Source organism: Sciurus carolinensis, chromosome 1 (genome assembly GCF_902686445.1).
Source record: "Sciurus carolinensis chromosome 1, mSciCar1.2, whole genome shotgun sequence".
Lineage (NCBI taxonomy): Eukaryota > Metazoa > Chordata > Mammalia > Rodentia > Sciuridae > Sciurus > Sciurus carolinensis.
In genome coordinates this window covers 92626793-92648473 of record NC_062213.1, presented here as the reverse complement: position 1 = coordinate 92648473, position 21681 = coordinate 92626793, and the positions used below count along the sequence as shown (strand labels likewise).

Below are 21681 nucleotides of genomic sequence, written 5' to 3'. Positions count from 1 at the left end.
TTCAGAAATCCATCAATGACATCTTGAAATATTCAAGGTATGCAAATTATTGATATTTCATAACAGAAATCACTTTTAGCTTAATTTGGTTCAATACTAATTTAATTTGCTGCACATTGTTTCGTTAACCTTAACAGGACTAAGTGATTAATGGTCTACCGGTTATTTTAAGAAAAAGATTTTCAAATAAATAGAACTTTTTAAAATTCAGTGTTGTTATAGTTTAGCTAGACGGTGCCCCCAAAAGCTCTTGTGTGAGACAATGCAAGAAAGTTTAAAGGTGAAATGATTGTGTCATGAGAGCGTTAACCTAAATTATTGCATTAATCCACTTGAATAGATTCACTTTAACTGTAGGCAGGAGGGTGTGGCTAGAGGAGGTAGGTCACTGGGGGAGTGCCTTTGGAGTATATATTTTGTGAACAGAGCTGTCTCTCTCTCTTCTTCCTGATGACCATGTTCTGAGCTGCTTTCCTCTGCCACCCTCTTCTGCCACTCTTCTGTCTCACTTGGATCCAGAACAATGGAGCCCATCTATGAACTGAGACCTCTGAAACCATGAGCCCCAAATAAACTTTACCTCCTCTAAAATTGTTCTTGTCAAGTCTTTTATTCACAGTGGTGAAATAGCTGACTACACATGGCAATTGAACAACTAATCACCGGTAGGCTTATTGCTAAAGTAAATGTACGAGACTCCAGAATTTCCTTGTATAGAGATTCTTCCTTTTTGATGGTAGGTAAGAGAGCGTGAGTTTTTTGTTTTTGTTTTTGTTTTTTTTTCTTTAACTGGCTATCATTTAAGAAGTTTGAGAACCAGTCCTCAGAGGAATGTGCATGGGGAAAATAATAAGAGGGACCCTTCTCACCTTATTCTCCACCTGTGTCCTCATGTGTTTAACTGTGAAAGAAAAAGTAAGTGCCGTGAGATTCCACTTAAAGTCTTTCACTAAGTTCCCATTAATAAAGTCGTCTTCATCTCCTACGTATTTCCCTTGGATTTTCATTATTATTATTTTATTGATTCTCTATCTAGTATGACTATCTTAGCATCCAAAGAAAAATTGATTATCTTCTTGATTCCAGAGGAATGACAAAAGTCAGAGAAAAGTTCATCCCCAGCCTCAAGTCTCACCTGCCCCTAATTCCCGTTCCTGCTGGACATGGTAGACCAGAGAGTAAACATCATCCCCACATACAACACTCACTGCAAGAGAAGAATGAAGACATCATGACAAAGTCCCTTCTTCCAGTCATTCAGCTTACTCCGTATCTACCACCTGTTCCAGCCACTGAGGCTGATGAATCATTTATTTGGAGAGAAGGCTGGGGCGCAGCAGGATAAGGTTTGGCCAGCAGATGTCATCCCTTGGCCCAGTTCCTTAGCTCATTGTCACGGTTTAAATATTAGGTGTCCCCCAAAACCTCATGTGTAAGACAACGCAAGAAAGTTTAGAGGTGAAATTTAGGTTATGAGTCTTAATTAGTGCGTTAATCCTCTGATAGGGAAGTTTTGACTGGAGGAGGTGGGTCCTTGGGGCTGTGCCTTTGGGGTATACGTTTTGTCCTTGGTGAGGGGAGTCCAGCTCTGCTTCCTGATGTGATGTCCTGAGCTGCTTTCTTTTGCCACACCCTTCTGCCATGATGTTCTGATGTACCTTGAGCCCTGAGGAATGGAGCCAGCCATCTATGTACTTGAGTACTCTGAAACTCTAGTCACCAAATAAACTTTTCCTCTTCTAAAATTGTCCTTCTCAGGTCTCTTGGTCACAGGAATGAAAAAGTTGACTAAAATGCTATACCCACTTTAGCCCAAGTCATTTACCATTTTCATATACAGGCTGTAGCTGTACTGGGTCTGGTGAGTTGACATAGTTGCATTCTTGGGGTTCAGGACTGGAAGGGCTCCTGCGAACACAGAAACACATGCTAGCTATCTAGAATAGCATTCTAGATGTCCCAGACTTAACTAGCTGAGATTGTGAAACAGTGGAGGAGAGAAGCTCTTTAAGGAAGAGTCCTGGGCAGAATAATAGTCCAGGGAGCTGGAAGGCACAGCAGTAGGGTTGAGCTGTGGCCCTATATGTGAATTCAGGAGGGCACTGCAGAATCACCCTCTGCACATATTCCACAAGTCTTAGCTGATTGTTTTTGTGGGAGAGTCCACACCTGAAATAATGTCATTTACATAAGAATTCAGTAAATTCTGGATAAAGAAATAATGATTCACTCCAGAAGGTGGCTGACCAGAATAAGGAACTTAGAGAAGAGACAGAAGAAAATAGTCATACATGTAATATACCACTACAAGAGAGTTACTCTGATTTCGGAAAAAAAAAAAATCTATTTATTGTTGACATAAACAATAACACTATAAAATACATTAAATAAACACTGGAATCTCTAGAAGGAAATATTTGAAAATGTTTTCTTCCTCTAAACTTCTAAAGAATGTTGTCAATAATTTTTCAGTATGTTTATTACTTGGTCTTGCATTACAGAAATGTGTATATATCTTACCTACCCTAAAATACTTTAAGACTCTCAAGATCTTTCCATATATTCATATGTCTCTGCAGTCAATAGACCCTTGGATATTGGCTGAGACATTGACTGCTTGAACAAATGAACAGTATGGTCAAAGCAATGTAACTTTCTTATTGTGCAGATGTATTGAAAAGGATAGATAGGAAAAATGATTAATTAGTGATTATATGAAACTTAAAAAAAGAAAAGTAGAAAATCAATGTACACTGAACTCAGTTGTGATTTTTAGGTATGAGTGGACAGGAAAACAGCTCACAAAAAGGACAAGTTAGAGTTAATTTTTTTTTTTCTGCATTCTTAGTATACAGAAAAAGCAGAGGCCTTACCTGTGTGGGTCTCTGGTTGAGCGTCTTTCTGAAAGTCAAACAAATGAGTGCACCTGTCAATGGAGGAACCTCTTTCTCTGCTTCCCTATAGCCCTGGTACACAGGGATGCACCTCTTGCCAGCATGCCCATTGTGGATGCCACTCTGTGCGCAGAGGACATCCTGGCAATTATTTACAGAGCCTTCCTTTCACAAAGGAGAGGACTCAGGTCCAGAGTATAAATGAGCTGCCCCACACCAAAAAGTACCAGAGCTAGGGATGGAGCCCATGTCTCTGAACCCTCATGTCTATCATATGCTTTGTTTTGGGTTTTTCAATCACACTTCTCAATCTCTTCCTGCCAAAAGTCCTCACAGGCAGGTGCTGCCAACAGCCATGTTGTAGATGGAGTGAGGTGACCAAAGATGCCAGAAAAGTCTAGAATTTAAATGAAATTCTCACATTGTCTTCTCTTGCTCCATCTCCCTCTCACTCAGTGGAGAAAAAGAGACTGGCGTTCAATATACCAATGAATATGCAATTTCCATTTGTGATAAAGTGGGAAGCTAAGTAACTAGGAATTCATAATAGAAGAGAATTGCTATCGGCTGTGTGACCAGCTGAAGTGTCTTGGAGAAAATGGCATTTCCACTGAAGAGTGAAAAAGTTCCAGCAATATCTAGAACATGTGACTGTGGGAAGCATTTCAGGGGTGGGGATAGGAAAAGCATTTGGCAAACCCGAAAGATAAATAAGCCTTGATGCACTGACTTTAGAACTGGGAGAGGATCAGGATATCTGGAGTTGTTCAATGTTTTTCTCTCCTAGGGGCTCATTAATCATTTTAAAGTATTATGTTTTTATATAAGAAATTAAATCACAGAACTTGATATCAGCTGAACCTCAATTGATGACATATGGGGAGATAAAGAATTTTACTAAAAATATTACTCTTTAAGAGGCTGTAGGGGGTCATGAGCAGATCCATAGTGAGGTGGCTAAAAGCGTATATTTGTCCTTTGCAGTATACACGTTACGATTCAAGCCTATTTCAGTGAAATCAGAAATACCCAACTCTATAAATATAAAATACCCATCTCTATAAATACTAACCTATTTTTCTCTTGAGCCAGTAGCAAAATAATAGGACTGCTGCAATGGGCCCAACGCTGCTCAGCAGCCCCTGGATGACTCCTGAAGTAAGATGCTCGCTTCTGTGTCCGGCAGGCACTGAGGGGAGAGACCTGGGTGTGAGCTGCTGTAGGGAAGGGGCTGGTGCTGGGGACATCTTGGTATGGGCTGTGCTCAAGGTCTGCTCTCCCAGGACGGATCTGCTTTTCTATCTAGGGATCTGCAGCTTTTCACACTGACGAAAGAAGAAAGGCACCCAACCTCCACGTCCTCCTGCAGGAGCCTCTGTCTTTAGTGGTGCAGCAGAAGTGCTATGTTGTCCATGAGCCTCTCCTGGGATGCCGGGAAAGATGTTGATGGAGACAATCCCACAACCTAAGCTGTACCTGTGAAATTGAGAGTCACCGCCTCACTGCGCTGGGCACCCTGGCCATTGTCGGCCGCACAGGAGTAGTCTCCAGGATGCTCCTCGGTCAGGGAGAGGTTGAAGGATGCTCCTCCTCCAGAGGGCGTTGAGATGTTTGCCAGGGTGACGTCCTCATGATAAAACTGGTACAGGATTGGGGGAGACCCCCTCAGGGCCTCACAGTGAAGCTCCACCACGTCCCCCACCACAGCCTGGGCCCTGGGAGCCCTGAGGGTGAATACAGGGCGGGACACTGGAACTGACAGAGACAGTGGACTCTCAGAGATGTGTCTCTAATGGTTCAGTAGATCCCATATTCCCTGCCTGTCCCCAGGGGCTCCACTCCATGGAAGTTCCTCAAGGCACCCCGGGGGAATTTGGAGCAGGGCTGGTCAAGCGGCAGGCAGTGGAACTTACTTCTGACAGTGATGTCCACCAGTCCGCTGAGGCTCGGGCCATACCCATTGTCAGCTGCACAGTAGTATTGGTCAGCATCACTCTCTGTCACTGATACGACCTCAAAATTTGCGGTCAGTGAAGGCTGGGTTTTTGTCTCCAGGTTAAAACCCAAAGACCCTCTATACCAGAAGAAGGTGATGTTTCCTGTGCCCTTAGCAACAGAGCAGATGAGGACCAGTTTTTCTCCCCTCATCACCCATCCCCCTGGGGGCTGAGTCTCCAAGCTCACGTCAGAGACGGGGATTCCTGCACAAACACAAGATAATGTGGGAGAACCCTGAATAGGGAGAATTTTGAGGATAGGGAGTAGGTATGTGGTCCTGCAGGCATAGTCCATGATTTGTAAAGTTTAACTGGAGGGGAAGACTCTACCGATTTGGAATCAGTTTTGGTTGGGTTGGTGATAATAGGATTAGAAACATAACATAATATTACCATGGAGAATATGGCATCGCCTCTCTCCCTAGGACAACTTGACTCCCATTCCCCTGAGTCTCAAACTTTCCTTTTTCAAGGCACAGTAGTATACTGATTACAAATCCAAACTGTAACTCAATCTGCCTAGGTGTGAATACTGGTTCCAACTCTTGCTTGCAGTGCATGCTTGATCAAATTACTTTTCTAAGACTTAATTTCTCATTTGTAAATGGAGAGGGCAATAATAGTTATCTCCTGCCAGGTGTGGGGCTTCAATTAAACCACACATGTGAAGCACTACAATGGCACTTGCTGTGTATGAGCTGCTCAATGGTTTTTCCTGTGGTGAAGATGGCAGAAGGTTTTGTTTCACGAGTGTTGAATTTTTAGAAGTCTAGGACTATTACTAGCTGGAGGTAGTAGACAAGGGTTTCCCACTCCGGCCACACCTCCAACTCTGTACTGGGGATTGAACCCAGGGGTGCTCTACCATTGAGCTATACCTCCAGCCCTTTTTAATTCTTATTTTGAGTCAGGGTCTTGCTAACCTCAAATTTGTTATCCTTCTGACTCAGCCTCCTAAGTCACTGGAATTATAAGCTTGCACCCCGGCACCTGACTAAACAATGGGTTTTTAAGGAGATCTATCATAAGTGTCAATTCTGATATGCTATAACAAGGTTCCTAATAATAAAATTTTCTTTTTGTATTCTATCTTTCAAAATCAAGTTCCTCCACAAGGCCTTCTCCAATAGTCTATTTCACACATTTCCACAAAACCTTCTCTGGCCACCTTGCCACACTTCCCAATGAGGGAAAGATACCAGTATAGCTGGATCCTCCCTCTATATCCACCATCCCAGGGACAGGAGAAGTCATGATCTGCTCTCCTCCCCACAGCTGACTCTGGTAGAACAATCCCTTAGACACTCACTCTGCCACCGTATTGGGGACATCAAGCTCCTTTTTGTGATTCTGTGCTCCGCTATCTTCATTTCACACCAGTAGAACCCTGAGTCTTCCTTCCACACGGTGGGGATCTGGAGCTCTGGGGAGCTGCTCCATTCTGACCCCAGGGTCTGGCCATCTCTGAAGAAGCAAAATTGGAGCTGCGCATGTGATGTCTGCAGAAGGAGATGGGTCTTACAGGTCAGCGTCACTGAGCTCCCCTCTATGGACTTGGAAGGCCTGGCTATCAACACAAGACGTGGAAGCAGCTCTAGAGAGAATAATTAAACACAGAGTCCAGAGTTATGAGGTTCAAAGTTCCTGGTGAGAGACATTCTGTCCCAAGTCACACAATACCCCTTACATTCCCCCTAGGGGCCCACGGGCTTCCCTTCGCCATGGATCTACCCTGTCCATCCTCATACCTCCTGCCCCTGTGCCATAGCACACTTCCCGAAGGCTACCTCTACCTGTGACTCGAGTCTTATTATTTTTAAAGTTTCTACCTGGGAACTAAAAATCCATTTCTTAAAGCCAGTGCAGGAATATTGAAGATAGTCACTGCAGTTGGCATTAGAGATGGTGAAGCTTCAAGTTTTAATAAAAGTGAATACATTTCTTTCAACCTTGTGATAAGTCATATTGGTTATGTTTTTCTGTTATTTTCATCTGTTCCCTTTCCTCTCCCATCTCAGACATGTGCTCTTTCAAAGACAGAAAGTGAACCTTGAGGATCAGAGTAGAAACAACACAGAGGAACTCAAATCCCTTTGTTGACTACTTCCTGTCCCTATCACTGCTATTTCCATTGGAAGAAAGGAAGCGTACTCGCCTGGAAATGCCCTGTGTACATCCAGACAGTCCAGTTCCCTTGATCTGGGACTTCTACACAGACCTCTGCTGCAGTCGTATGAGAAGATTTAATCCATGCCTTAAGCCTTAGGGATAGATCCCTTTGGGTCTTAGGGGCTCTTTCTGGATAAAGATGCTGAAGATGCTTTCTACTCTTACCTCTCCCCATATCACTCCCAATTGCAACAGCCTACAAAATCTCACAAATCCTGATAGCCTCAAGGTTTTGGGCACTTGTTTACCCAACCCGTAGAGCCTCTGACATGGGGGAGATTTTAAAATTTTTTTCCTGAAAGAAATCTCTTCCTTTCCTCACCAGATGCAGGCGATGAGCGCTCTGGATCACTGAGGGATGATTCCTAGACTAATATCTATCATTTCCAAGCCGGCTTACAGGAAGGCTTTTCCCTGGTTCCCTTTAGGCCTTAGTTCCATCCGTGGTTACCAGAATTCTGTCCTGGGGTGTGGATTACCCTGTACTTTTTGTTCTTGGCAAACTATGGTCCCCAGAGGACAGATGAGCAGTACTGCTTTTGGAACTGAGCAGAGAAAGGAATACAGAAGGTGTTTAGGCAACAGTATAACCCACTCACTCTTCTGGCTGGGGCAAGGGAACCGGTGGAGTCGGAAGCCACACAGGGTTGACTACAAGAGCCTGGAGCTCAGACTTCAGTTCAAGCTTGTTGCCTATAATTCTCAGGCAGCAGAGATTGCCTGGAAAATACCTAGACATTTTGTTTCTTTATCCTTAGTGTGACTACGTATTTTTGTTTAGGTTAGAATTTGGCACCTGAGCTTCAGGGTAAAGGAAAGACCAAGTACAAAGCATGTGTGACATTAACACCAAGCAGGAGCTGAACTTGGACAAATATCAGGTGAGGAACCCAGAAGGCCAAGTTGATTCTGGTCTCTCTGGTCACAGGAATTCCTGATTCTGTGTTCTGGAGGTAGCATAACGTCCTCTTTTAACCTTTTGATTAGTATCTTATGTACAAGAGAGGGATTCTTGCATATGTTAAATTTGAACATGCTTTAGTGAAAGATTTCTCATGACAGAAAGCTTTCCTACTCCCCTCTTCTGAGAAAGGTAAGACTTTGAATCAGGATCAGAACAATGAAGTACGTTTGCATAAACCAGCCTGAGAGAAGAAACTGAAGTGGGGGAGGGCATCAGTTGTGGCTGCAGAGTGGAGCTAAAAATAGGCAGGAGGCACAGTACTACTTCTTTTTGCAGGTGGCCTGGGGACTGACTGCAGTGTTGTTCTCCATGGCTCTGTAATTTTAGTATTTCCTCCACCACCCAGTACCCAGGGGACTTGAAGCCCCTAAGGCAGAGAGGACAGAGACTCTTCTGAGATCAATCTTTGGCACCCTCTGCCTCTTTTGTGCAAACAGCCTCTCCCTCCCTGTGGTGAGACTTCCCAGAAAGGAAGAAGGTCAGAGCAAGACCTGGTCTCCCAGCTGAGCGGACACGTGTCAGAGCAGCCTGGGCTCAGGGGAGCCACTGACGTCTGTACCCCCCAGCAGCTGTCACCAGATGTGTCTTGGACAGGCAGGGGCTGCTCAGAGGGTCATCCACAGGTCTCCTGTGCTGACCCGAGAGAGACAGACTGTGAGGAAGAAAAGGAAGTGCAACTCACCGGCAGGTTCACAGAGTAGAGCTGGAAGAGAATTCAGGAGAGATTAGTACAGAGCAGGAAGTCCTACAGGCAGACAACGATTGACGCCACTAGAGCTTTTCCAGCAATAGACCATCCCTCCTGGATGCTGCCTCCCTCCTTCTTCCACTTCCCTCCTTTTTCTCCCTTCCCTTCCTTCCTTCTTTCCTTCTTTTTTTCTCCTTTACGGACAATCTTTATCACCCACAGAAAATACTTTTTTTTCCATAATGGGGGGCAGGGGGTGTGGTAAGAGAAGAATGGAGGAAGGATGGATAGTGTAGAGGGAAATGAGGGGAGGAAGGAAAGATGGTGGAATGAGACAGACATCACTGCCCTATGTGCATGTATGATTACACAAACATTGTGACTCTACTTTGTGTACAACCAGAGAAATGAAGAGTTGTACCCCATTTGTGTATAATGAATCAAAAAAATAAAGTAAAATAAAGTAAAACGTGCTTTTTTTCCTATGATCATAATTTCCAATAACTTTTGTCATTTATGATTAGGTTTTTGGTTTTAATTTTTAATTAGTGCATTATAATTATAATGTATAATTATAATTATATGTGTAATTATAATTATACATTAGTGCATTATAATTATTATGTATAATTATACATAATATTGGAGTTCATTTTTTCATAAGCATGAAATTTAATTTGCTCCAATTCAGCCCTTAATATGTCCCCTTTCTCCCTCCCCCACTTCCATTTCCTCTAATGGTCTTTCTTCTATTTATGTATAGTTTTTTAAATTAGTGCACTATAACCTTTATTTTTAAAAAATCTGTTTATTTCAATTGGTGCCTTATAATTATACATAATAGAGGAATTCCTTGTTACATATTTGTACGTGCACTATATAACAATGTAATTTGGTCAATTTCGTTCCTCAGTAAGGCTTTGCTCTTAATTACTTAACATCTCTCTCTCTTTAAACTTCTTATTCTCATTTCCAGTACTTCCTGTCAAAAGTCTTGATGATACAGTTCAGGACTCACTGCCCCAGGGCAATAACACAATCAAGCAAGGGGGTAAAGGTCTCATGCTTAAGGCATAGAGTCCCTTGTTTTATCAACTTGAGATTAGAGGAAGCTTAGGACCAGAGAATAGATATACATTTCTCCTCATTCTCCTCTAGCCCAAGGATTTCACCACACTATTGTGACATAATGGTCAAGAAAGGAAAATTTTAGAGATAATGCAGGCTTTATAATCAGAATGCACAGATTCGAATCTTCATTTACTCTTCCAAGCTGTGTGACCCTGGAAAAAAATGTTTCTCCTTCTCTATAAAATGTAGATAATAATAACTACCTGGCAGAATTTTTGTGAGGATTAAATGAGTTGATACCCACAAAGTGCTTAGAATAGAACCTGGAATTTACTTAGTATCCAATAAATATTGTCTCTCCACTATTATGTTTAGTCTGAGATGCCTTTTTTTAAAGATTAAATTCTTATTTGAATAATAATTTTCTCAAGTAGGAAGAGGGAATCATATTTTAGGCATTCATTCTGGCAACAAATAGTTTTTAAAAGCCTTAATTTTAATTTCATAGAAACCTTGAATGCATTAGTGCATTCTAGAAAGTCCTTGGAAATTAGAGTTTTTGTTTTTTTGCTTTATATTATTTGGTATGTAAATTTTGATCGAAACCTTGTAGGACAAATTCGAATTTCCTTTAAGTGGTATTGCACAAGTGTTTTGTTGTTGTTTGTTTGTTTTAATCTTGGGGTATTTTTTGAAATAATTTTGAGTGATTACCATATGCCAGGCATTGTGCATGGCACCAGGTTTACCGTAAAGAATATGAACAAGAGTCTGAGATGTCAAGAGTTTACAGTATTCTGGGAGGGAGACAATTAAAAAATAAATGTATAATGATTTCATAGAATGGTTGGTGACATAATAAAAATAAAGCAGAGAAATAAGGTACAGAAATAAGTTGGAATGATCTTGACTTTTGATAGATTTCAATTTAATAGAAGCCCGAATAACATCAGGGAGCAAGACTTCAAAATATATGGGAAAATACATCCCTAGCAGAGATAAAAACAGCAAATGCAAAGCCCTTGGGGTGGTGGGGATGAGCTTGGCCAGGGAGGAGTGAGAAGCTGTCCAAGTCAGGGATAGTGGAAGACATCAGTGTGAAAGAAGTAGGCAGGAGCCAGCCATGGGGAGCTTTATGGACTTGGGAGCAATTTTAGATTTAATCTAGATGTGATGGGGACCCCTGAACAGTTCTGGTCAATTTACAAGTTCACTCTGACATTGAAAGGGAAACAGGTTGTCGAAGTGCAAAAGTCAGGAGAACATTCGTGGGAATTTAGGAGAGTAGAGATAATGGCTTGATTAGGCAGTACTGATGCTGCAAAGTGGTTGTATGTTAGCATAATGTTGACAGTAGAATTAATATGAATTGCTAGTGGGCTGAATAGAACATATAAAAAAGATAGATGAATTAAATATGACTCAAATATTTGACTACAGCAACAGATCACTAACAAGAACAGTAGTGATAGCTACTGAAATGGAGAAGATATGGGAAGACATTGGTTATGTCTGTGGTCAGGGGAATAGAGGTGGAAGATCAAGAGAGCTGATCGAGTTTAAAATGGTTATTAGGGGACTGGGGGGTTTAGCTTTGTGGCAGAGCACTTGTCTAGCATGTGTGAGGTCCTTATATTCTCAGCACCAAAGGGGGAAAAAAAAAAAAAAGGAAAGAAATGATGCTATTAGACACTTGAATGACAATCACACATAAAAGGTGCTTAATGAAGAAGTTGAAGTTGAAGAAATAAGTTTGAGTTTAAGTTTAAAATGGTTCATAGAGCAACAGAATTATATAATTTGGGGAAGAGAACCAGCAGAATATAGTATGCTGGAAGCCAGATGTTTGAAAAGTGTCTCCAGGAGAAGGAGTAGTCACCGTGTTGAATGCCCCAAGAGGCTGAGTGAATGGAAAATAGAAACTGATTCCTGGATGAAGCCACATGGAAGTAGTGAATTTTTATTAGCAAAAGCAGTTTCTGTGGAGTAGGAGTGAAAGACCAATTAAAACAGGTTCAAGAAAGAGTAGGGAATGACTACAGAGACCTGAAACAATTTATCAGTTTTCAGGGATCACAAAGAGGAGAATAGTTGACCCCAAGAGATTGAGGGCATGAGAGAATGCTCTAAGTGATAGAACTACATATTTTAAAAGTACTGATGGTCACATGACTCAACCTTTGTCAAAAAGCACAGATAATATTTCCAGAAAGCAAATCTGAATATAATTAAAGATCAAATATGGAGTTTAAAGAAAAGATGGAAGGAAGTGAAACAAAGACAGTAAGTAACTCACTGAAAATTTGTAAAGGGAGACAGAGAAATGGTGTGTTGAATAGAGGAGACCGTCAGGTCATATTCCTATAATTTTAAGATAAAAGATATTATAGTATGTTTGTATATTTGTGGGAATAATCTGGAACACAGAAACACTTCAATGGTGGAGCAACATTTTTGAGAAAGGAAGAGGGTCTTGGGCCCAATGTTCGTTGGAACGTCCTGCCTTTCTTGGACAGGGTGAGAGATAATATTTTCAGGATAGAGGGAGAGAAGGCAGAATATTGGAATGCAGAGGACAGTGGGTTGATAGATATGGCAGCAGAAGTATAAGGACATTTTCTTCTGGTTGTTTTTTATTTTATCAATATACCGTGAAGCAAGGGTATAAATTGGGAGAAAAAGGGATCAGTTCAAGGGGAAAAAGGTGTGAAACGGTGGTCATCATGGAGGGGAGATGGGACCGGAAAAGTGCAGGGAAGTGCATGGCAGTGCAGCCAGCTGCCTGAAATACGGGGTCTCTCATTAAATGGAGATGTCAGCAGAACTGTGCCTTTTGTTTAAAGTCCCATGCAGCTGCTCAGGCACCTGTGTAAAGAATGCCCCCCCCCAAAAAAAAAAAAGTGTATTGAGCAGGACAGTGCTGTGGGAGAGACTAAGGAGTGTTGTGGCGATGGGCTGGGGAGTCTAAGCTGAGTCCAGTGAGGACTGAGCACACGATGGGTAATCATCGATAATGGAAAAACAATGCTGGGGAGTCAAAGGCACTTCGGAGATAGTGTGTTAGAGAAAGTGGCCTAGAAATAGAATGGCGTGGAGAGGAATACTGAAAAAGTGGGTGATGATAAGTTCTAAGGTTTGGAGCTCAAAGAGGGATGAGAAAAAAATAATGCTGATAATATTAAAAAGAAGGGAACTGAAAAGTTGCTTTTGTCATACAGATTTGTGTGTGGTGTGTGTGTGTGTGTGTGTGACTACTGAAAACATCAAGAACAAAGACAGAATTAATGGTGGAAAGAAAGAAAGGCTGTGAACCGAAAAGATGATTTTTTAAAAAAATCTGGCTTTCTCCCCAGCTTGGTGGCACCCGCTTGTAATCCTAGTGATTCAAGAAGCTGAGGCAGGAGGATGGCGAGTTCAAAGCCAGTCTCAGCAACAACAAGGCACTAAGCAACTCCCTGAGATCCTGTCTCTAAATAAAATACAAAATAGGGCTGGGGATGTGGCCCAGTGGCCCAGTGGTTGAGTGCTCCTGAGTTTGAGTTTAATCCCTGGTACAAAAAAAAAAAAAAAAAAGAAAGAAAGAAAAGAAAACTGGCTTTCCAATAGTGTATCACCACTTTATGCCTGACTCTGAGCCCTCTGTTGGAAGTACAGATCTGAGACTTTCTGAGCATCCCTAAGCATCACCAGGCAGAAACTTCATCCCAAAACTTTGTCAGCAAGCGGAGCCCCAGTACCATGGCTTCCCATACCCCACTCTGAGTTGTCCGACTCACCACAGATCAACAGCAAGAACCTCGGCTGCATGAGGACTAGAGTGGGAATGGTTAATGAAGATGCTTCTTATACAAAAATAATACACCTCAGGGTCAAGAGGTGACAGCTTAGAGGTTTGAGGAAGTCAGGATCGGAAGTTTACCCTTCGGCACACGTTTATAGAAATAGAAGAAGGAAGAAGAGCCCTCTAATTGCCAGAATCAATTTCTTCTCCTAGGAAGGCTGAGAAAAAGTAAAAATATTCCTTTCTGTAGTTTGGTTCAATTCCTTAACTCAGAGATACTACACATCAACATATGAGAGCCTTCTCTGAGAACTCAGGTATCTCAAAGACAGTTTCTGACTTTGATGAGACCCATCATGGTACAGACCTGCTGAAAGGCAAAGTCACTGTCATCTTTGATAAAGGCGTCTCCTCCACAGTCTCATCCACACATCCTTCTTTCTCAGCAGTCTCTAGAAAAGTCACACTAGGCAAACATCATTAAGCTAGGATTGATGGGGCTGCCACCAGGCTACATCTGACAGTCATTGCATATGATGATCTGTACAGGGTCAGGCTATTCACACTTACAAGTTTTCATACTTAAACTTTTGTTGTACCAACAAATGAGCATGAAACAGCTGAAAAACAAAATCATGGGAAATTACAATTCTTAACAAAATATTACAGAACATGAAAAATTACAGAAAATAGGCATATGCAAATTAGCCTCTGAACACTTGAGAAGAGATCACCATTTACTCTAACTGGCTTTTGTGATATTTCTCCTTTCTTCACCCCAAATCTTCATATCTATTATCCCTCTCATTGCTTTCTTTATCACATTGAACTACCAGTCTTGGTATCTGAAGCCTATGTAATTCAGCTTATGGATTACAGAATAAACTATCTTAATTTTCAATTTCTTGAATCTTTGAGTATCTAGGGTTAAGAATAACCAGACTTAAAAAAAATAAAATGGAAGTTAAGCCATTAAGAGACATGAAAAGGTGTTATCCAATAATAATATCTGAGTCCAGGTATGGAATCCAAAGAGGAAGATAGAGGAAAAAAAAAAGAGTGGTCAGTGATGTGCAAGAATGGAGGAAAAGAGAGCAGTGTGGGGAACTCTACTAATGGTCCCAGGAAAATGGCTGAGACAAGATGGTGTGCCCACAGCTTTGCTTCCAGGCTTGAGAAGCCTGTGTGGAGACAAGAATGCCACATATAAAGTGTCAGGGCCAACACAAAAGTCTCCTCTTTGAGATTGTGGAGTCCTTAGGGTAAACCCAGGATGAAAAGCAGTTTTTGCACACACTGCTTTGCATCTCTTCTCCTGTGGTCATGTCTGTCCTGCTCCAGTGACTTCACGACTTCTGCAGTTAAAAATGTTTTCTCTCCTTCTCCACAGACTTAAAGGCTTCTTAAAAATCAGTTTATTGAGGTTCGATTAACATATACCAAAGGAAACCCATATTAAATAGGTGGCGGAATGGTTTTCGACAGTCACACTTTGACATATGTACACTCACAATCACTACTAGAAAGTATCATCTCAACATGGCGTGCTCCCAGAACTGTGTGATTCTTGATCGGCGGCTTTTTGTTACCACAGATTAGATTTGTCTTTTCTACTACAAATGGAAATGTACAATGTTTATTATTTTGTTCCTATATTCTTCTCTGTCCCCTGCCCCCATACTAGGGATGGAATTCAAGGAACCTTACCACTGGGCTACATCTCCAGCCCTTTTAATTTAATTTGATTAGTTTATTTTTGTGGTATTGGGGCTTGAACTCAGGGCCTTGTGTATGCTGGGCAAAGGTTCTACCACTGAGCTACATTCCCAACCCTTTTTATTTTTTGAGACAGGCTGACCTTAAACTTGTAATCCCCCGGAATTAACCTTCTGAGTCAGTGGGATTATAGGGGTGCACCGACACTACTGCTCCCAGCTTGTTTCTGCATTCTTTTCCTTAGAGTAGTATTTTTGAGATTGATTTTTTTTTATGGGGGTCATACTGGGAATTGAACTCAGAGGCACTCAACCACTATGCCACATCCCCAGCCCTATTTTGTATTTTATTTACAGACAGGGTCTCACTGAGTTGCTTAGCACCTTGCCATTGCTGAGGCTGGCTTTGAACTCACAATCCTCCTATCTCAGTCTCTCAAGTGCTGGGATTACAGGCATGCACCACTGCACCTGGCTCATCCATATATTATTAATAAAGCTATAAGCATTCATGTACAAGTTCAGGGGATAAATATTTGAGTGGAATTGTTGAGTTATAATACGTCTAATTCTAAAAATACTCAAATTATTTCCCTAAGTGATTGCACCCCAGTAACAATGTGAAAGTCCTGACCAGCTCATCTTTAATCCTCCTGGTACGTGGACAGGCATAACTCGTAAGCTCAGTTTGCATTTCTTGTTTGCCCAATCAAGCTGAGTACTTTTCACGTACTTATTAGCCCTTTATATGTTTTCTTTCTTTGGGTTTCTCTTCAAGTATTTTCCTATTTTAAATACAGCTTTTTGTCCAATTATTGTGTCATCATATAATCTGGGAAAGAGCCTTTTGTCAGATATATACATCATTAATATTATGGACCAGTGTGTGAATTGACTTCTTATTTTCCTAACGCTGGTTTTCAAAGAGCAGAATTTTGTAATTTTGATAAAGTTCAAGTTATTGATTCTTTTTCCTCTGAGGATTCATCCTAGCTTTGCTATTTTTTTGAAAGCTAGTTTTGCTATTAGTTTTGATATTCCTTAGATATCTTTGCCTCCCTCCGGTATGAAAGATTTGTAGAGAATTAACTTTTTTTCTATACTGGAGTTTGAACCCAGGGCACCCTACCACTGAGCTGCATCCCTAGCCCTTTTTACTTTTTTATTTTGAGACAGGGTCTCACCAAGTTGCTCAGACTGAACTCAAACTTGCCATCGCCCTGACTCAGCCTCCCTAGTCACTGCAACTGCAAGCGTGCCCCACCATATTGGGCCGAGAATTCACGTTTTAACTATTTTGAGCCTTTTGACCCACAAGCAAGCACAGCTGTCTATTTATTCAGATGTTCTTTAACATCTCTCTCAGTATTTTGCAGTTTTCAATATACATTTTTTTCAAAATTTATTTTGTGAAATGTAGCCGTCTTTCATATTTGATTATATTACAACTGATAATGTTTTATAAAGTCCAATTTCTAATTCTTGCTGGTATATATAAGTACAATTAATTTTTGTATATTCATTTTGTAACCTCCCATCTTGTTAACTTCAAGAAGTTTTATGGTAGATTCCATTAGGATCTTTACATATATGACCATACTATCTATAAATAATGACAGTCTTAATCATTCGTTTGTGTACCTTTAAATTTATTTTTCTTGCCTCCTTGCTTGAGCTAAGACTTCCAGCAAAATGTTGAATTGAAGATGTGAAAACAGACATCTTTGTCTTGTTCCAAAGATGGACATATCACTACTATATGTGATATGGACTGTGGGTTTTTCATAGAGACTTCAAATATCAAATTAAGGAAGTTCATTTGTATTCCTACTTTACTCAAAGTTCTCATCATGAATTAATTTAAAATTTTGTCAAATAATTTCTGATGCAGGTATTGACTCTCTTATTCTGATAATAGGATGAATTGTACATATGTGTGTGTGTGTGTGTGTATACATCTGTATGTATTCTCTCTCTCTCTCTCTCAGAGCAATGATAAATATTGAACCCAGGGTCTTGTGCATGCTAAGCAAGTGCCCTACCACTGAGTTTCATCCCCAGCTTATTATAATAGAGTGAATTATATTGATATTTAAATATCAACCAAACCTTGCAATCCTGGAATAAAAGTAATTTAGATTTAATACCTTATCTTGTTTAAGTACTGTTGGATTTGTTTTGCTAATAATGTGTGTCTCAGTCTGTTTGCTGCTACTAATAACACAGTACCACAGACTGTACAGTTAAAAAGAAAAGAGGCTTATTTTGGCTCACAAATCTGGAGGACCAAAGGTCAAGAAGCTGCATTTAGTGACAACCTTCTTGCTGGCAGAATCCAGAGGCAGTGCAGAATGTCACATGGCAAGAGATGGGGAGTGCAGGTGTGTGTGTTCTGATCTCTCTCCCTCTTACAAAACCAACAAGGGGCTCCATGTTGATGACTTTATCTAATCCTAATTACCTCCCAAACACCCCAACTCTAAACAGCACAGTTAGATTATGTTTCCACCTCCTTCATACTGTATGATGGGGATTAAAAATCAACGTGAGTTTTAATCAACCATATTCAAACCATAGCATTACATTAAGGATTTTAAAATATCTATTCAAAAAAATAAATTTGTTCTGTGGCTTTCTTTTCTTGCAGTGTTTTTATCTGACTTTAGCATCAAAATGGAGCTTGAAGAAATGGCCCAGAGAGGTTCCAGCCAAGCCTGGTATATTATATATTGTAGCTATCACGTTAGAGGATAGTGTATCCATCATAGCTTTCAGACAGGATAAAAAGTTTCTAGAGAAAATGAAATAAATTATACAAAGAGGAAACCATGTTGCTTAAGATTTTGATGAAGTAAATGGAGATAAAATCTGATTCTGGGGGTAACAAGTATAAGAGCATCACCCAGGGAAGAGGACTGTGAGCAGAATTCATCCCTGGGGCCCACAATCAGGATAAGAATTCTCATCAGAAGATGTATCTGAAGGGTCCATGGAAGAGCAGTACCTTCTGCTCCATGATGCAGTGATAAGAACACAGAGGTAGTCTAAGCTGAGGCACAAGAGTCTGGAGAACGAGGTACCATTGACCTTATCTCATAAGCTGGGGTTTGCCTGCTGTAGGGGAAGCTGTGATGTGACTTTTATATGCTATCTCAGTTGAACTGTGGTGTCCAAATATGTGGTCACACATCCTGGATATTTCCATGATTGCATTTCAGATGCACGTTTTTATTCTGAATCTTTCAATTGGAGATTTAACCTGCATCCACTGGTGGTTCAATCTGTGGATGCAGAATCTATGGATATAGGGAGCTTACTGTAAATATATACTCTATTGCTTATGTTTCTCCAAAGAACCCTAATACAGAAGCTAATGAACTGTCAGTTGGTATTAGCATTTAGATTGGTGGACATCAGATAGAGCAGATTGACCATCATAATGTGGGTGAAGTTCATGTAATTAGTTTGAGGCCTGAAAGAACAAAAGACTGGGAACCCAGTGACAGCAGACTTTCCTTCACTCTTGAACTGCAACATCAGCTCATCCCTAATTTTCAGTTGCTGACCCACCCTGCAGATTTTGTACCTAATAGCCTCCATAATCACTTAAGACAATTCTTTGAAACAAACCTTCTCTCTATATATACAGTTGTTCCTCAATATCCACAGGGGTCATTGCTGGTGTGGTTGCAAATTAGTGCAGCCACTCTGGAAAGCAGTGTGGAGATTCCTCAGAAAGTTTGGAATGGACCCACCATTTGACCCAGCTATCCCACTCCTTGGCCTATACCCAAAGGACTTAAAATCAGCATACTACAGAGATACAGCCACATCAATGTTCATTGCTGCTCAATTCACCATAGCCAGATTGTGGAACCAACCTAGATGTCCTTCAGTTGATGAATGGATAAAGAAACTGTGGCATATATATACAATGGAATATTACTCCGCCATGAAGAATGATGAAATTATGGCATTTGCAGGCAAATGGATGAAATTGGAGAATATCATGCTAAGTGAGATAAGCCAATCTCAAAAAACCAAAGGACGAATGATCTTGCTGATAAGCGGATGAGGACATATAATGGGGGGTGGGAGGGGTTAGCGTTAGGGTTAGGGTTGGGTTTAGGGTTAGTGATAAGGAGGGTGGTAAGAATGAAGGAAGGAAGGACTTTATAGAGGGAAAAGAGGGGTGGGAGGGGTGGGGGGGAAGGGAAAAAAATAACAGAATGAATCAAACAACATTACCCTATGTAAATTTATGATTACACAAATGGTATGCCTTGACTCCATGTACAAACAGAGAAACAACATGTATCCCATTTGTTTACAATAAAACATATGATCGCCCACCGCCCACAGGGACAATCACAACGCGTACGCTCTTCTTCATCACAGGAACCAAAAGGGCTTTATTCCACAAGTCTCAGACTTATATTGAGAACATCAGCCTATCAGAGAGTTGACTACCAGGAAAGTCAGCCTATCAAGGAACAGTCTCCAGGCAGATACCAGGATCGCCTCATGTACAACAGCCAACCAGAGTTACTTCCTAAAACTTGTTTACGAGTGCAGCTATGTTTGGCAAGCTGCCAGGCGCCATCTTAGAGATCAGGCCACGGTGCGGCTCTGGGGCCCTCAGAGCCCGCCCCTGGCAAAAACACACACACACACACACACACACACACACACACACACAATATCCATAGGGGTTTAATTCCAGCCTTGTATGGATCCGAAAATTCGCAGATGTTTAAATCCCTTGTATGAAATAGCATAGTATTTGCATACAACCTTATATAGCCTCCTTTATATTTTAAAATCTCTGGATTAAAATATCCACTATAATATGAATGCTATATGAATATGAATAGCAGTTATGTTGTTTAGGGAACAATGACAGATGCAATTTTCAGTTCAGATGCAAGTTTTTATTCTGAATCTTTCAATTGCAGATTTAACCTGTATCCACTGGTAGTTCAATCTGTGGATGCAGAATCTATGGATATAGGGAGCTTACTGTAAATATATACTCTATTGCTTATGTTTCTCCAAAGAATCCTAATACAGAAGCTAATGAACTGTCCCATAATTTTTGAATGGATTAAATGTAACTCATAGAGTAGAAATTGGTTTCTCAGCACTGTAATAGATTAAATTATTGCTCCCAACTACTGGCTCCCTTCCTATAAAAGAAGTACACATGTTTTCTCATTGTCAGATGACCTTCTCAAGTATTCTTTGGGAGAAATATATGTCCCTGATTCACTGACCTTTGACTTGGCTGTGAAACATATTTGGGGCAAAAAGATGCCTTGGTATAGGCATCTGATGCATCCAACGAGACATCGACTTACAGTTGCATGGTTTGGCTTGGCTGCTGCTTCAATCCAGATGAAAACTGAACAGATACCATACCCTAGATCCAAGCTAACTTAGGCCAGCAGAGTTCATCAAAACTTTTGGCTGATTTGCAGCACTCAATTTGCCTGGGCAAAAAATGAAAGTTTACTTTATGAGTCATGAGATGCCAGTGAGGTTTGTTAGCATAGCAAAGTTACCAAAATCGCACAATGCATTTGTAGCTGGGCATTAGCATGCACTATCACTTTGATTTTATTTCCAAAATAGTATTAGTCTTCTTAAAATTGAATCTCTGCTATGTACTGTAGGGACTACATATTCTCCACTTCTCATATTTCCATAAAAGTTAGGGATTTTTGACTACATATCTCAGGAAAAAAATCATCAAGGAGACATCTTACTTGATTGATGAATTCATCCCAGAAACACAGAAGATTATCTCTGGCAAGGTCAAAATACAAGAAAGAAAATAACAGAGGTAGTCCCTAATTATCTGATGAGAGAGGGGAAATGTCTTTGAAAACATTCCCTAAATGGGAAGGACTTTAAGAAGTCCAGTTTGCTCTATGGAAACTTCCAATTAAAATACTTATCTCATCCAGAAATATTCCCACAGACACATCCAGAAATAAAGTTTAATTGAACAACTGGACACCCCATGACTCTCAGCAGTCAACACATAAAATTAACCACTACAAGTCTACCCTTGTCAATTTAGCAACACATCTCCTTAAACCTTACTTAATCTCTAAATAAAGACAATAATGAGACCCTCATTCCACCTAACATGATAAAAGTATTTTGCAAAAAACTGAAAACACTCTAGCCTCTAACTCTAAAGAGGAGGTAAGGTCCTTGAGTGAGTTAAAACTTCATGCAAATTCAACTATACTTAAATATTGTGATAATAAGTAACACATTTTGTTACAGGATAAAGGAATAAAAATGAGAGGAAAGCAGAGATACTGTGTATATGTCAAATATCTTTATTTTCCCTCCCTCTCTTACACACACACATATACACACCAATACATATTC

The 21681-nt window shown here is 40.7% G+C and overlaps 1 protein-coding gene across 1 annotated transcript; it reads right to left on the bottom strand.

Moving 5' to 3' along the window:
• Positions 1–792: 792 nt before the first annotated feature.
• LOC124987703 (Fc receptor-like protein 1) lies at positions 793–13590 on the bottom strand. Its single transcript, XM_047557021.1, has 9 exons — positions 13560–13590; positions 8707–8727; positions 4808–5095; positions 4371–4649; positions 3967–4131; positions 2874–2901; positions 1826–1908; positions 1136–1207; positions 793–901 (listed from the first exon to the last, which is right to left on the bottom strand). Exons 1-9 carry the CDS (start codon positions 13588–13590, stop codon positions 801–803), a joined length of 1068 nt encoding a protein of 355 aa, XP_047412977.1. The 3' UTR covers positions 793–800.
• Positions 13591–21681: the final 8091 nt, after the last annotated feature.

Excerpts from the sequence above, each read along its gene's own strand:
- LOC124987703 (XM_047557021.1), bottom strand. The coding sequence starts at position 13,590 with ATGCAGCCGAGGTTCTTGCTGTTGATCTGTG. Across the intron at positions 2,902-3,966 it reads CTGGCTCAAGAGAAAAATAG|AAAGACGCTCAACCAGAGAC; the intron begins GTTAGTATTTAT and ends TTTGACTTTCAG. Across the intron at positions 1,208-1,825 it reads ACAGCCTGTATATGAAAATG|TGAGTGTTGTATGTGGGGAT; the intron begins GTAAATGACTTG and ends CTTCTCTTGCAG.